Source organism: Rhinolophus sinicus, chromosome 7, assembly GCF_057876585.1.
Source record: "Rhinolophus sinicus isolate RSI-liver-muscle chromosome 7, RSI-T2T, whole genome shotgun sequence".
Taxonomy (NCBI): Eukaryota; Metazoa; Chordata; class Mammalia; order Chiroptera; family Rhinolophidae; genus Rhinolophus; species Rhinolophus sinicus.
The window spans coordinates 14562191-14579822 of NC_142507.1; the positions used below are offsets into that span (position 1 = coordinate 14562191).

General features: G+C 39.0%; 1 protein-coding gene across 1 annotated transcript in view; it reads left to right on the plus strand.

Annotated features, from left to right (window-relative positions):
* The first annotated feature begins 567 nt into the window (after positions 1-567).
* CYP7B1 (cytochrome P450 family 7 subfamily B member 1) overlaps positions 568-17632 on the plus strand; it is a 167606-nt gene continuing 150541 nt past the window's right edge. The window contains exon 1 of the mRNA XM_019710701.3: positions 568-833. Within this exon, the coding sequence (XP_019566260.3) occupies positions 709-833 (125 nt within the window). The 5' untranslated portion in view covers positions 568-708. The remainder of the gene's footprint in view (positions 834-17632) is intronic.

A 17632-nucleotide genomic window follows, 5' to 3' on the forward strand; every position in this document is an offset into this window, starting at 1 on the left:
TTGGCTCTTAGTGTTGTTGTGGAATAGCTGGTTGCATCTGTCTTCTCTCTGCCTGGACTGTGTGCCTCATCAGGACTTCTGAGGGGTCACGGCCCCGTCTCCGAATTCACCGACCTCTCAGCGAAAGGTGTCTCCGCAAGCAGGACCAGCAGGGTGAGAGGCCGGCGCCGAACAAACAGCTCACTCTGCAGGTACCTGCCGCCCGCCGGGCTCCCCGGATCGTGCCTGCGGGATCCCCGGTGCCGGAGCGCGGCGGGCACAGTCCCACCCTCTTCGGGGGCGAGCAGGGTCCCTCCTGAGGCTAACGGGCGAGAAAGCCAAGCCACACGCACTTCCAACTCAGAACAGAAAGTCCCCCTCCTTCAGGCCTTCAGAGGCCCGCTCTCGGGAAATCCCAACCCCTTTCCCCGCTGCGGCCCTTCTTCCCGCCCCGTTTTCCAGGAGCTGCCGGGCGGGAGGCGGTCGCCGAGCCGGGCGTGCGCGTGGGTGGAGGATGGGCCGGGGGCGGAGGGAGTCCGGGAACTTTGAGACCCAGCTTCGGGGGCCTGCGGTGACGTTCCCTGCAGTGCCGCGAGCAGGCCAGTCTCTCGGGCCGACCGAGGGAGCGCAGCCGGGAGAAGCCCCGCCAGGCTGCAGAGTCGCCGCGCACGCCGCTCAGAGACCCGGGGCTGCTCACCGCAGCCGCGCGCGACCCGGACGGCGGACTACATGTCAAGCGGCATGGACCACTTCTCACTGGAGCCGTTGTTGCTGCAGCTCCTCAGCTCCCCGGGCCTGGCCCTGGCCGGGCTCTTGCTGCTCCTGGTCCTGTGTCTGCGCCGCCGCCGCACCAGGTAGGCGCCCCGGCGGCCTCGCGCTGCAGCCCCGCGGCCCGGGCCACGCATGCGCCCTGGGCCCCGCGGACCGCGCGCCACCCAGATGGCCAAAGGAGTCCCTCCATGGTTTCCAGCGCAGATTGTCAAAACTTGCTGGCGGGAACCCGCGTTGTTTGGAATCCCGTGTAAGGACAAGGCTTTTGTTTGCTTCTTGCCCATACATACGCATACAGAGTAAAAGCGTTGGGACCACATTCGACTTGCTGCTCCTGCGTAGGTTGTAAGAAGCCCTAGGTTTGTGTTATGCATTATGCATCACGCGTGGCCTCCAAACAGACACACTTTGGTGCCTTGTTGCAGCGAGTTGATGGTTTAGGGCCTAAAAGTCATACAGTGTTTCAGGACGGGGAGTTTTCTTACATTTCATTCATTTATAAATGAAATGTTTCAGAAAAATGTATGGTATGAACAATAATTCTGGATGCCGCTCTGTGCCTCAGTTTACCTCACTGTCCCTTATTTGGAAAAACGAAATAATGCCTCATGGGTTTTTCATGAGTACTAAATGAGTTTATAGTGTGGATTTTATGCATTTGCTCTATTATTTTTATTAGAACAAAACAAAACAATAACAACAAAACTCAGAAGTGTGTCACTTCTTTATGATTTGAAATGTGGAAGTAGAACAGAAATTCAAAATAAGAGCATTCCCTTTGAAATGCTTTGAAGTCACTCTATTTTCCTTGTCTTACTGGGTTATTTGTTCATATGATCAGGTTATTCATAGTTTTTGATAAACAAGCAGGTAAGTTTCAATGAGTAGTAATTGCTACGTTGTGATCAGATATCACATACCTCACATTCACAAACATATGGGTATGTGTGTGTAAGTATAAATACAGATTTATGTATATCTATATATGAACAAATATGTATGTGATATATGTGTGTGACATAGGTTACTTCTCGATGGTTTGGGGAAAATGGCATCATCTTACTGCTTTCAAAAATCTGGACATTTCTAGAATGTTCATGGATGAATACTGTAGAAGGGAGCCTTTGCTTTTTTCCCCAGGTGAGTTTTCTGTGATCTTCCTGGAATATGCCAAGCCCTCTCCTAGGCTGCCTTTTCCAATAGCTGTGCTCTGACTTTAGAGCCCAAGATGAGGATTTAGGAGACTTTCACTTCAGTGTTTTTTTGATTCTAGGTAGATTCCACTTTCTAGTCTGTCTGCAGTGTCCGCAGAGCAGTTCAGATGTAGGAGGTCTGACAATTAAGTGAGAGAACTTGTTGCAATGATGTTGCTAACATTTTTTGCTATCAGAGGGATTATTCATTATGAATTTGTACTAAGTGGACAAACATTTAACCAAATTTACTATTTGGAAGCGCTGAGAAGGCTGCGTGAAAAAGTCAGGTGACCTGAACTTTTCATCAACAATTCACAGCTCTTGCATCACGACCTTCACCGGCTCACATGGCACTGTCTGTGAGGGAGTTTTTAGCCAGCAAACAAATTACTGTATTGGAACACCCTCCCTACTCACCTGATCTGGCCCCCAGTGACTTCTTTCTTTAGCCGAAGATAAAGGAAATATTGAAAGGAAGACATTTGGATGACATTCAGGACATCAAGGGTAATACAACAACAGCTCTGATGGCTATCCCAGAAAAAGAGTTCCAAAAGTGCTTTGAAGGGTGGACTAGGTGCTGGCATCAGTGCATAGCTCTCCAAGGGGAGTACTTCGAAGGTGACCATAGTGATATTCAGCAATGAGGTATATAGCACTTTCTCTAGGATAAGTTTGGGAACTTAATTGTCTGACCTCATATTTTTAGGTGTGCCTTTAAAGAGAGCTGGTAGATCAGAAGGTAATCTGTTCTACTCCTGTCTTACATGTAGGGCAAGAGCAGGCAAGCTGACTAGGTCATTCAGGATCATTGACGGTAATTGGGGTGAGAATGTAGAACTTGGGGTGCAATTGGGAAGGCAAAAGTGTTTTCTCTTCCAGCATACTCAGACTAGGCTTATCTTTCTCTGTACCACTAAAAAATGTTGTCCTAAGGGATTCATACTGTCAATTACCAGTTCCTTCCAAACAAGAAGACTGTTTAATGCTGCAAATCTACAGAGCACTGCATTCTAAAGAAGTTTTATTATACTGTTTCAGTATATTTACCTCAGGGCAAAGAAGGTTACATTCTTTATTTTACTATTTCTTATGTTTGCACATTTCACTCTAATGCTCTTGGAACATGCTCTATGATACCACCATTAAGAGAGGAAACTATAGTTAAGAGTTTCTTATATTTGTACAGATTTTTTTATGCTTAGGCTAGTATGTTTGAATGTATGTTAATAAAAATGTAGAAAATACATTTTGTGGCAACTTTCTTTTTATACTTTACAATACATTTTAGACATCTCCCTGTATAGTACATTTCTGACACCTTTCTGGGTCAGGGTATTGAAATCATTATTTGTGATGACTATATAGAGATATACCACACACGCGCACTCGCATCTTTGGGCTTTTGTGGAAATATTTATGTAGGATCGTGGAGTAGTTGTCAAAATGTATGTGTGCTTTGCACTTTAATAGATGTTGCCAAAATATTGTAAGTCCCAATTTATGTTACTACTAATGACCTATGTGAGAGCCAGTTTTTTCATATCCTGTCAATAGTAGTATAAATAATTTTAATTTCACCAATCTGATACATAACGAAAATAAAACTTCATTTTTATCCTAATTTTTATTTATTTACTTTTGAGGGACTTTGAACATTTTTAAAGAAGATAATTGTCTCTTTGTTTCTGGATCATTAATAATAAATGATTGTTAACCACTCACTTTTTTATCATTAATAGCTCTTACATAATGGGAATTGTCACACTCTTTCATACCCACAATAGTTATTTTTCACTGTTGTTATTAGTATTTGTTTAAGAGTTTCTGGATCTATCTCTTGCTTGAGAGCCCTTATACTCTCCAACATTATAAAAAATGTTCACCATTGTTTTCCATCTAGTTTATTTTTAAAAGATTTTACACATACATATATTAACATTTTTATTCTCATTCTATAACCATCCTTTGAACAGTTAGGTCTGAAGTTTGTAATATAGATATTACAGGAATACCAGATGTTCCAAAGTAAAAATTTAAATGTTACCTACAAATTGGTAAAATATTTTTTAAATAGGTAGAAACCAGTTCCAGAGGTCATTTGTTTCCTTTGGCTACATACCATCTCATTCTCCCTCTTTTGACGGCAGCAGTTTGATTTCCTTTTGTGAAGTTGTTTTTTTCCCTGTTAGACATGATCTGGTGAGATTGTCAACTGCAGAAGCCGTTGCTGTGCTCCTCAGGAGAGATGACAGTGGCTTGGCCTACAATTGTAACTGTGGAGTTGATGGGAAGTGGTTTGAATTGGGGTATATTTTTGGTGGCAGAGTCAACAGGACTCACTAATGGGATAAAGGTGGTGTGTGGAGGAAAGGAGTCAAAAATGAAGCTTAAAAGTTATTTTTTTCATTGTTTTATATTTCTTGAAGGTTTGGGGGATGGAGGACATCAATAATTTTATTTGGAGACATGTTAGATAGGTAGAGAGATGTGTTTCTGGTGTGCAGGAGAGAGGTCCATGCAGGATATATAATTTGGGGCCACTTCAGTGGCCCCAAAGTCATTCACATTTACAAATATGAAAATGGCACGTAAAGCCACGAGTGTATATTCAGTCACCTGGTGAGAGAGTTTGATGGAGAAGCAGAAGACCTGGGCCACTTTCTTTACTGAAAAGTCTGGCAGAGAAAGAGGAACCCACGGAGGAAACTGAGAAGGAGAAACCAATGATAGGAAAAGAAACCTAAGTGAATACAGTCTCCTGGAAACTAGACAGAGACATATTTCAACTACGGGGAGTTATCGTGTCAGATGCTGCTGAGAAGTGCGGTTTGTTGAAGACAGAGAAATGACCATCAGAGTTGAAAAGGTGCAGAATTGTTAAGAGCTATGCAGAGAGGTGGTAGGAATGAAAGCCTGTTTGAAGTGGATTGAAATGCTGTCCTACAATAACTTCTAAGATTTTATATTCAGACTAGTGTATTGTTCTAGGATTATGTGTCATATCTCTAGAGCCAATAGTTCCAGTAATTTTATTTAAAAGAATCTCTCCTGGTGAAATAATTATGCAGGTCCTTAAAGATTTTTTTTATATTAGTTTCAGGTGTACAAAACAATGTAATAGTTTTGTAGACATTTACACCCCTCACAAAGTGATAACCTACTACCCTTCTGACATCGTGTATAACTGTCACAATTCCATTGACTCTATTCCGTATGCTGTATTCCATATCCTGTGACAATGCTCATTAGGGCTGCTTATTACAGTGAAACATTAGCGAAAACTTGATTTCTAAAAAAAAAAATATTGGTTTAGTTAAAGAAATTCTAGCAATCCAAATAATAGAAAATTATGTAGCTATAAAACATATAATGTAGACTATATGAAGACATGGAAAGCAATATTCAAGATAAGTAATAAAAATTAAAAAACAAAATATGTTTATATACATGGTGTTGATAGCCTCCAGCCAAAGACCACTAGGAACATACCTGCAGTTTATAAGTTGAGTTATTGCTTATTGCAATAAGAAAGAACACACACCATTCATCCGCAGTGAAAGACCATTAGAAAGGACCTAATGGTCTATAAATAATGGTCTATTTATAGGATTTGGGCTTGTGTTACATGATTTTGGGGGAGAGTTTGAGGAAGCAAAATTTTACTCTGTTGGTAAGATACTGTCAGAAAGCGGGGGCTATTCTATGATTGGACATCTTAATACATCTCATCTGTAAGGCAAGAGGAATGCATTGAGGCTAACTCTGTAGTCGGTAAATTAGCAACAGACACTAATATCAGTAAGGTTTGGGGGGTATTTGGTCATTTTTTTGATTTGGAAAGTTCATAATTTTGTCAATATTTAGACATGGTCTTGTTCTTGTCTTTACCCATAATGGTCATGGAGTGGCTTTGTTTCATGTTAATGTTGCACAACTGTTCAGTAGAAGAACAGACTGTCCTACTTGTGAGTGCCCAGCAAGCACCCCAATGGCAGGACTGGCTTTATGTTTCTCAAAAGTGTAAGAGGCTGCAAGGATTTGGGGAGTAAAATTTATATATAATGTAATGTGCTGGTTTTGTGTACAATTCAATTGGTTTTCATAAATGTATGCACCGATGTAACTGCCATGTCAAGATGTGGAATATTTTCATCAACCCAGAAAGTTTTCTCATGCCCCTTTCTAGTCATTCCCCATCCCTGAGCTCTGATTTAATTTTGCCTATTCTAAAACTTCATATAAATGGGATTGTGCAGTACCTACTTTTGTGTATAGCTTTCTTCACCATAAAGATTTTGAGATTCACACATGTTGTTGCATGTATCAGTAATTTATTCAACTATTTCATTGCAGAGTAAGTTATATTTTATATATAAATTGTGACATATATATACACACACACACACACACACACACACACGTATCAACAGACAACAGATTTGGCGTGTGTGTGTGCGCGTATACTACAATTTGATCATTCTGTTAATGGAAATTTAGTTGTTTCCAGTTTGGGACTATTATGATTAAAGCTTCTGCAAACATTCTTTCACAAGAGTTATTGTGAATATGTATTTAGTTTTTTCTTGGAGTAAAACCTAGGAGACGGTTGATGGGTCATAGGGTAAAGATTTTATACCCACAACCACTTTGGAAAGTTATCACTTTTCCAATGGAATTGTACTGTTTTTTTACACTTCCACCAGTACTGTATGTGAGTTCCAGTTGCTCCACATCTTCACCCATATTTGATGTGGCCAGTCGTTGGGTATAAGCACTGTCTTTCTAGATTCTTTATTTTGTTGTCCTCCCCTGGAGAGTGCTGCATTTTGTTTTAGTGTGCAGATCTTGAACTTGTGGAAGCTTGGTTATACCCTTTGTAAAAATGAGTCTATGGAAAGCTCAAGATCAAGCTTTTCTTTGATAAGATTCCAACCCTAAACTCTACTTCCCAACCGATGGGCAGCAGCTGAAATCTCTGCTCAGTTCTTTCAGTCTTCCAGCAGCTCATTCCTTCCACAGGACTCTTTGAATCGCTCCTGCAGAGGCACACTTCCCTGGTTGGCCAAGAATTTGAGGGGTGTTTATATGTTATTTTTTTTCTAGAATTTTCTCTTGATTTGCAGCCACTTCAGTAGCCCCAAACTCTGACACTTCAACCAGTAATATTGTAGGGTTTTGTGTGACTTCCAGCTGTCTCTCACCATGGGGACAGTGAGCCCTCAGGGGAAGTGCTGTCCATTGTGGGCCTAATTCGTTATGGGTTTGTTCTTTAATGGTTGACACCCCTCCAGTATCTGCCTTCTTTTGCTTGTTCTTCAGTGTGTTTAAATTATTATTATTTTTTTTTTACTTTATGTTTTGTTATTTGTGAAAATATTAGGTTAATTCAAGCTACTTCAGCATTTCTGGAACCTAAACCCAGACTTTTTACAGTGGCTATGTCTAGGTGATAAACTTTTGTGAGATGATACATTTTTATGCTTCTATATGTTTTGAAATTGTTGTCAACAAATATGTATTTCTTTTATAATACAGAAAGAATGATACATTTAAAATAAAATGTTGAGAAGTTCTAAAAGCTTGATCTTGAGCTTTCCATAGACGCATTTTTATAAAGGGCAAAACTAGGCTTCCACAAGTTCAAGATAATCAGCCAGAAATGTATCTGCACACTAAAACTAAATGCAGCACTCTCCAGGGGAGGACAACAAAATGAAGAATCGAAAAAGACAGTGCCTATACCCAATAGACTGGTCACATTACATTAAAATGTTTTGAATCTTTATTTCCTTTGGAAGAGCCAGCCTTGTGGCTCAGTAGGTGGTAATAATAGGATTCTAACTTAGAAGATATGATTTGGGTGGTGCTAAGAAACCCAGTTCATTTTCAGCAAGTCATGAATAGTATGATACACTGCTTTTGTCTAATAATTAGATACATGTTTTTTTAAATCACTGTTTACTACTAATCGACTTAAATATAGATACCTACTTTCCAAATTATTGTAGAAGACAACATATAACAAGAGTCTATATAACAAGGCAGACTTGAGAACAGACATGTCTCTACTATTTTTTGCCTACCTCCTCAGCCCCAGCAAAACTGACAAAAATTAGTCCTACCAAAACAATATAAAATAAATATAAAATGGGTAAATTCTTCTACATAAGTGAACTAAAAAGTGGCACTAAATATGTTTGTTAAAGGAGACACTTAAAATAGAATTGAAAGATTTGTAATGGTTAGGGGGAAAGTGCTTACAGAAAACATGATGGGAAGGGAACAATAACACAGACGTTTTAATCTTAAAGTTCTAGACCCCAGAAGTCTGAAATGGGCCTACCTGGCCTCCATCAAGGGATTGGTGGGGCTTCATTCCTATCGGTGGATCTAGGGCAGAATCCATTTCCTTCCCTCTTCCAGCTTCTAGAGGCCACCAGAATTCAAATCTCTCTTTCATACTCTGACATTCCTGCTGCTTTTTAATAAGGACCCCACTGAACCAACCCAGATAATCTATGATAGATAATCTTCCCATCTCAAGGTCCTTAATTTAGTGACATCTGCAGTCACTTTTGTCATGTAAGGTACCATATTCACAGGTTTGGGGGATTACGACATAGACATGTTTTGGGGGACATTATTCTTCCAACCACAGTACTCCTACTGACCTCCCAAGATTTATGTCCATTTTACATGCAAGATATACTCACCCCATCCCAACATCCACAAGAGTCTCAACCCATTACAGTATCAAGTCAAAGTTCTACCAGCTCCAAAGTCCTAAATCTCATTAGATAAATCCTCTAAATCAGGTCTGGGAATCTGGTATGATCCATGCTGGGACAAAAATTCCCAAATGCCTCATGGGTCTCCCATGTGTGTCACAGGGATTGACTCCATCAGACAACAGGCCCCTTCACAGAGTGTGTTCTCTATCATGCTCCTCATTTCCTGGATAATCTCATTTATATTCCTGGCTGCCTCAGGTATGGCTGAGGAGAAATGTGAGTCATGTGCCTGGTCTTGTCAATAGCTGACTAAGACTCTGTACATGGGAATGAGTGTCTGTGACTGAGTTCTCTAGCCTTGTGATTCTTTCTTGGCACTAGCAAAACTTGTCCAGCCACATTTTTGGCCCTCTCTCCAGAGTACTCTTTCCTGACAATGAATCTCCCCGTTTTAGTGTCTTTTACAGTCTGGCTAGATTCGGTAGGATCAGAATTCCCCGAGTCATCAATCCTTGGTTCCTTTGTGCTCAACAGTTCTTCCCTTCATTTATATCTTTCCTCCTTACAGCAAGAAAAAATTAGGCTGACCCTTCAACACTTTGCTTAAACATCTCCTCAGCTAAGTATCCAAGTTCATTGTTTGCCAATTTTGCTTTCCACATAACTGCGGGACATAACGCAGCTAAGCTTTCTGCAATTGTATGACAGGGATTTTCTTTTCTCCAGTTTCTAGTAATATGTTCCTCATTTCATCTGAGCCCTCACCGGCAGTGCCTTTAAAGTTACTATTTCTACTTACAGTCAATTTGTGACAATGTAAGTATTCTTTAAAATGATAAATATGTCCCCTACCATACTCTTGACTCTTTCTGAGTCCCTACTAGGAGAGTTGTTAACATCCATATTTCTAGTCACTATCTCTTCAAGGCAATTTAGGGCTTTTCTGTCATCTTCCTCAAAATTCTCCCAATGTCTGCCCATTGCCCAATTCGCAAAACAGACACTTCCACATATTTCAGTATTGGGCACTCCGAGGTACCAAAATCTGTATGTTTTCTATTGCTGCTATAAAAAATTACCACAAATTTAGAGGTGTAAGACAACAGACTTATTCACTTACAGTTCTGGAGGTCAGAGTCTCACTGGACCTTACGTCAAAGAGTCGGCAGGGCTAAGACTCTTCTGGAGCCTACAGCAGAAAAGACTAGATTTTGAGAACACAACTGAACTTGTGCTGGATGAACAAAGTCTTCAACTGGAAAAAGATCTCAAAGACTGAGCCCAGAAGAGGATGCCTCACCAAATGACATTTTCCAGGCTCCCACAGAGAGAATCCCCTTCCTCAGCAGGAGATTCAAAAGGTACACAAACTCTGTGACTGCTGACCAGTTTGACCAAACTAGCTGAGTCATCTTCCTGAACTAGAAAATGGAAATAACAGCTACCACACAGGTAGATGTGAGAAGAAACGTACATGAGAAATGTGAATACATTTTGTAAAGTGTGAAATTTAGAAGACAGTTGGCTTGCCCCATCAGGTTTCCTTGGCACTTCCCAGAGACCCTTTTCTCCTAGTTGCTGTTTTAGGGAAAAAAGTGGGGTGGATTTCTTTTCCTCTTTCATCTCGTTTTCTCCAACACACATGTCCCTACACCCCCAAAATGCTACAATTGGTTAAAAAAAAATAAGATTTAAATGCTGTTAAGATAAAGTTTAGCCAAAGTAAAAAATCAATGATTTTTTGAATTGTAAGATGTCAAGGTTATGTAGCTATGAAGTGGTTTTAAAATGTTGACATCACTGTATCACATAAGTCAATTATTTCCTCTTTCTAATTAATGACTCCCTGAAAAAAACCCTGGTCTTCTAGGTCCCTCACATTGTAACCACTGCCTAGAGAACTAGGTTGCCACCATTAGTGGATGTTTTCTTTCCTTCCCCTTTTTTTATATCAAAATATAGGAAAAGGATGTGGGCAGCTGAAAGCCAAGTCATTTTCTTGGCAAGAGCATGCTGAATTTTACAGGTGAGTTTTTGTGTTTTTACATGGGTGATAGGGAGATCGCTAGGCACATTTTGGCTCTTGATTAAACTAATCAATTACTTCATGGTGCTATACTTTCCTTTCCTAAGCTGCAGAGTTTAAGTTGGTCTTGTTACCATTTGAGACAGATTCAGGCTTGCTTCGATGTTTTATTTTGCAACTTGGAAAAAGAAAAGTGCCTGAAGATCGAGAAGATTCCTGTTGTGTAATTCCAGGAACATGTGAACCGGGAAAACAAACACTTTGCTGTTTATTTTGTGTGTTATTCAAAGTGACCATTTAAAGGGTCATGAGACGTTCAGAACTGCTAATATTATCAACATTGAGGATTGCTCAATGCTGTAATCACATTTGGCTGATAAATCCTGGCTACCCCTTTAAATGTATCATCTGTTTGCATAAGAGAAATCAATTCAGAATTTATGCTGGATCAGCATACATAAATCTCTTACCTCTACCAGAATAAGATCTTGGAGTGCTTACCTCAGTAATATGGGGCGATTTATGTATGTACAGTCATCCGTGGCTCAGTGTTTTCCAACAATAAAACCTTGTAGAAGGCAGTGTAGTGTAAAGCAGAGAGCATGGCTATGAATAAGCCAAATAGACTTGGAGCCAAAACCCAGCTCCTCCCTCCTCACCCCCTCTCCACAATGTTGACTTTTGAGAGGAAAGTAAGGGAAGATGGCAGTGATAAAAAACAAACAACAAAACAAAACAAAACAACCCTTAACTTCCGTGGCTGACTTTTTTTTTTTAATGAAAGGGTTTATTGGGCCATAAAGGATCAGGTTGAGGGGCATGAAGTCTAAAGCACCAGCAGCATGTTAGGTGGAGAAGGCAACATGTCCGCCGTCCTTGAGATGATGGTGCTGTTTTATACATCAGCCTTTGGGGAAGAAAGACAAAAGTTGTTTTGAAAGAATTTATATGGGCTACAGATAAGGTGGGCGGGATAAGGTGAAGCGGGGCGGTTCTGGGATAGGTGCAGAGTCTGTAAGGAAGAAGCGTTTCCTTTTTTGGATTGGTTGTGGGCCACAGTCCAGGAAGTTCACTTGTAAGCAAGAAGTGGAGGCTCCTGGCTTTTGATGGCACCTGGCTCTTCTCTTTTAGATAATTGCAGAAATAGCCACCTGGAAGTTAATTCAAAGTTCCAATATACGCTGAGGAATGTTAAGACCTGTGGTTGTTAACTGATTAACCCCTTGTCTCTTCCTTCCACCCTCTGGCTTGCTGTAATTTAACTTAGGACATCTCAGAATTTTCGTCTCATCAAAATGAATGATGTTGAGGCCCTACTTTACATCAGGCTCTGTGCTTAGGTCTTTGGCATATGTTATCTCATTTAATCTTCACTGTGGTTCATGAGATAACTAATAGTAAGCTATTTTTCAGAAGAAGAGACAAACCCAATAAGAGCTTACCTAATTTGCCAAAGGTTGCAGAGCTCTCAGGTGTAGAACTGGGTTTTTGATTCAGGTCCCTTGTGGCTATGGTAGACAGAATAAAGCCCCCTGAACTCAGAATTGTTCACACCTTAATGCGCAGAAGCTATGGATATGTTAGGTTACTTGGAAAAGGAAGATTATGGTTGCGAGATGGCATGAAGGTTAATAAATCAGCTAACCTTAAGATGAGGGATTATCCTGAACTATTCGGGAGGGCCCAGTGTAGTCATAAATTAAAACTGGAAGAGGGAAGACAAAGAGGAGGTCAACTGACCATTGCAGGCTTTGGAGATGGATCAAGGAGTCCAAAAACCAAAGAATGTGGGCAGCTTCATGAAGCTAAAAAGATGAGAAAATAGGATCCCCGCTAGAGCCTCCAGAAAGGAACCCAGTGAACACCTTGATTTAAGCAAGGGAGACCCATTTTGGTCTTCTGGCCTACAGAACCATGATAATAACTTTATATTGGTTAAGCCACACATTTGTGGTAACTCGTTACAGTGACCATAGAAAACTAACACAATACCCATCTTCCCCATGCTCTTTGCATTAAATTGTGCTGCTTCTTGCAAGAAGATTCAAAGGGTGGGAAAGACTGGGATTTGAATGACTCTGCTGGTTGCCCATGAGGACCAGGATAGAGAGTAACCATTTCTAAATCCTCATTGCTTTCCTCACTCTATTTAATATAATAATATGAGAATTTGGGGCCCCAAACTTTGCAGGTTATCATGGGCTCTTCATCGATGTCTCTCTTGCTCATCCATCAATTCACAAGTAAGTTTTGAATGTTTGTGATATATCTGGTAACTCCACAAATCTTCAGAATATTTTTGAAAATAAGACAAAGGCTGTAGGCTTTGAGACCCAAATGTGATTGGGTCACATTTGTTATTTCCCCGACTTGGTTATTCCTCCTTACTGCTGCCCAGAGCCTGGAGGAGAAAGCTAAGGATGACTGAGGATTTTAGGGGAGATCTAGGGGAGTGGGACGCTGTACTTCACTGATTTCCCCCAAAATAGAAGCGCTGAAAGAGCCATCCAGTGCACAGGAAAGATTAACAGTTTCTTGTAAGAGAATATTTTTGGACTTTATCCGAAGTAAAATCCCATTGAAACTAGTTCAGGTTACTGTTCTTTGAAAGGCAAAGGACAAAATTATAGGAAGCTACCCTGCTGAATAAGAGAAGGTGACATCTATTATATCATGCATTTTTATAGCTGAAGTGCTCATTTTTATGGCTTTAACATTTTTTTTCAACAGAAGTATTTGGGATGGGATCATTTTTTTTTGTCTCTAGAAAAGTGGAAAGCGTTAATTAAGTCTGTAATTGCTTAATACGGAAATTAATAAAAATTTTAATAAAAGTGCAACCATAACAGGGTTTATATCATAGTCCTGTTTCCTCATAAATTCACCCTAAATAGTTGGTAGTAATAAAGAAGAAACTTTAGAAGCTTTAGTTTTAGCACCTAGCACAGTATCTGACACTGAGTAAGTTCTCAGTGAGTGTTTGTTATAAGAACGAAGGATGGATGAATGAACGAACAGCTTGGTGCAGTAATTGTTATTTATTTCCAATATGAATATTTTAGAGTTGCACATATTACTATAAAAATACACAAACTGCAAATAAAAATGATAAATCAAATGTGATCCATATCAAGTTGTTTGCTGCTTTAATTAAAAAGTGAAGATTTTATAAACAAGTGCTTACCTATCATGAATATTTATAAATGGAGAACATATTGGTGCAGTGATTATTCTTTATTGTAAACCTCACTGAAAACATAGCGATTGGACTGCAGTCAATTCCTAAAATTCCTGACTCTTAAAATTTAGAGTTTAAAAACATGTGTTGTTGACTTTCAGATCTAGGTACTGGATTTGTACAAATGTGCTACGCGCCCCCTCCCTGGCATAGCTGGGCATTGTGCTTTATTTAACAGATCAGAGCTCCTTTGTGAAAGAGCTGAGCCTGGTTTTGGTTAATCACATAGAATTGCATACATTTTGGCCCTTATATACTTAAAACAAATAATGGTAAATGATTACTCATAAATATTAAAGAGACTAGGTTTTCTGTTTGAAAATCAAAGTTGCCCTGGTGAAAGCATTGCTTTGTATTAGAATTGTGAACACAAAAACCACTTTATTCCAAGGAGACAAGTGACTTGTTGTTCAGTCATACCCAGAGAGAATTCAGTGTCATAATATATTTCAGCAGTGCTGTCCTTTTGGGGGCAGGATGTACAAGGATTAACATCTTTGGAAAATGGGCCATTGACCGTTTTAGAGTTAGGTACTCCAACATTGTTGACTCTTTTTCTATAGTTTGTGTATTGAGTATATAGTGTTATAGAATTGTTTTTGACTTATAATAATGAGAGCCAACACTTTTGAGCTCTTCCTATGTGCTTCCTAGACATAAAGGCAAGTACTTATATTCATTATTATGTGGAATTTATTGACTCCTCCCTCACAACAACTTCCTTATTTCATAGAGGTGAAAAGTAAGCCTTATTTAAATAATGTTTTCAAAGGCATATAGTGTAGTTAGGATTCAAATAAAGTGTTTGATTTCAAGCCCAACCATTTAATATGGTTTTCTTCTTTTTTTCTTACTCTTTTTAAAATTTTCTTACAATGATGTTCTGACATTTGCACTTATTTTTTACTAAAAATGAAAGTATTAAGACTTAATACAACTTTTAAGTATTTCTAGTAGAAATTTAACTAAGATACTGTGTTTCCCCGAAAATAAGACCTAGCTGGACAATCAGCTTTAATGCGTCTTTTGGAGCAAAAATTAATATAAGACCCGGTCTTATTTTACTATAATATAAGACTGGGTCTTATATAATATAATACCCGAGGTACCACTGTATAACATAACATAACATAACATAACATAACATAACATAACATAACATAACATAATATAATATAATAATATAATATAATACCGGGTCTTATATTAATTTTGCTCCAAAAGATGCATTAGAGCTGATTGTCCAGCTAGGTCTTATTTTTGAGGAAACACAGTATGAATATATACATTTGGGCTTTAAAAGACTATGTTAAGTCTGAAAAAAGCAGACAATAATAGTCTGCCATCTCCCTCTGACACTAGATTGTGTGTAAGTCACAGTTGATGGACAATGAGAAAATACCTCTTTTTCCTTATCCCATTTACTGGCTTTTGCACCTACTCAATGGCTCAGCAGAGGATTTGAGGTTAACTGTATGCCCAGCCTGGCCTTTTTTCAGATACAATGGAGAACTGGACAGACGATGCAGAGCCTTGCCTCTTTTTTTTTTTTATGTACACAAAGCTGTACATATTTAATGTGTACAATTTAATGTGTTTGGAGATAAGTAGACATCCATGAAACCATCACCATAATGTATGCAATAAACATAGCATCACCTACAGTAGTTTCCTCCCACCCTCTTTATTTATGATGATAAGAACACAACATAATATCTATGCTCTCAGCAAATTTTTAAGTATACACTCCAGTATTATTAACTATAGACACTATTCTGTACAGTAGACCACTTTGTATAACTGAAACTTTGTATCCTTTGGCCAATACTTCTCTATTTTCCCCTGCCCCCAGCCCCTGTTAACCACCATTCTACTCTTACTCTGTGAGTTTGACTATTTTCAATTCCTCATATAAGCGGTATCATGTAGTATTTGTCCTCCTGTGTCTCGCTTTTTTCTTAGCTTGTCTTCCAGGTTCATCCATGTTGTTGCAAATAGTGCGACTTCCTTCTCTTTTTTTAAGGATGAGTATTATTCTATTGTATGTGTCTACCCCATTTTTTAAAAAATCTGTTTCTCCATTGATGGACATTTAGGTTGCTTCCCTGTCTTGGCTATTGTGAAGAAAGCTTCAATGAACATGGGAGTGTAGATATCTCTTTGGGACCCTCATTTCAACATTTTTGGATACATACCCTGAAGTGTAGGTGCTGGATCATATGGTAGTTCTGCTTTTAAATTTTTGAGGAACCTCCATACTGTTTTCCATAGTGACTGCACCAATTTACATTCCCACCAACAGTGCACAAGGGTTCCCTTTCCTCCACATCCTTGCCAACACTTATCTTTTTTTTAATTTTTATAATAGCCTATATTTTTATAATAGGTGTGAGGTGATATCTCACTGTGCTTTTGATTTGCATTTCCCTGATAATTAGTGATGTTACACACCTTTTCACATACCTGTTAGCCATTTGTATGTCTTCTTTGGACAAAATTTCTGTTCACTTCCTTTGTCCATTTTTTAATCGGGTTATTCGTTCTTTTACTCTTGAATTGTAGGAGTTCCCTATAGATTTTTGGATATTAGTGCTTTATGAGATATATGGTCTGCAGATATTTTCATTTTGTTGTTTCCTTTGCTGTGCAGAAGAGTTTTAGTTTGATATAGTTCCACTTGTTTTTTGTTGTTGTTGTTTTGTTTTGTTTTGTTTGTTTGTTTTGCTTTTGTTACCTGTACTTTTAGTGTCAAATCCAAGAAATCATTGTCAAGGAGCTTTACTTCTATGTTTTCATCCAGGAGACTCTGCCTCTTGACACAGAAAGGAAAGTGAGCAGGCCGAGAGTCACACCTTTATGTTTCTGAAAACTTATCAAATTTGATTTAAAATCACTGCTTTCGAAAGGAAAACCGTGTTGCAGCAACCTGGAATCAGAGGGGAAGAATATTTTTACCCTCTGGGAATCAATTAAAGACAGTGTTTGTCTCCTTTTAACAATCCTTCCTAAATGTATTATACAAGCTGTTGCACCATTGCTGCAGTTACTATTACACTTAGCGAAACAGCATTAAATATTGTGTGCGAAAGTGTTACAGACAGTTCAAAGATTCCTTGATGTAGCAAAGTGTCGTGGTTCCTGACATGTCTCTTGAATGCTTTTATATCTATAGGGAACTTTTAATCTTGTTTTGGATTTTGAATGACCTTTTCCACGCAGATGAAGAATCTCAATACTGTATGTGGAATGTGTAACTTTGCCCTTATTTCTTTGCAGGCATGCATGCATCCTTCACTGTACATGCAGTGTATGTGTGTGTGAATATATAAATGTGTAAATATATGTGTGTATATATGTGTATATATTTAAAACTAGTTCTACCCTTTTTGCTTGTCAGTGTGTTGTACCATATGGTGTAGAAGATCATGCCAAAAGATAAAAATATTCCTAGAACATATGAAATCACCAGTCAGCTGAAGAAGGGTAAAGACTTTTGACCACAGCATTTGTGGCTGTGTTGCATCTATAGACGATAGTACATGGCTTAATACCCCAATTCTAAAAACAGGACATATTTTGAAGTCGAAGTGGCTCTTACTTTTTAAGAGAAAGAATCCGAAATAATGTCTTTGAAAATTTTATTTTTCTAAAGTAAAGGAATTGATTCAAATCAGTGTTTTCTTTCTAT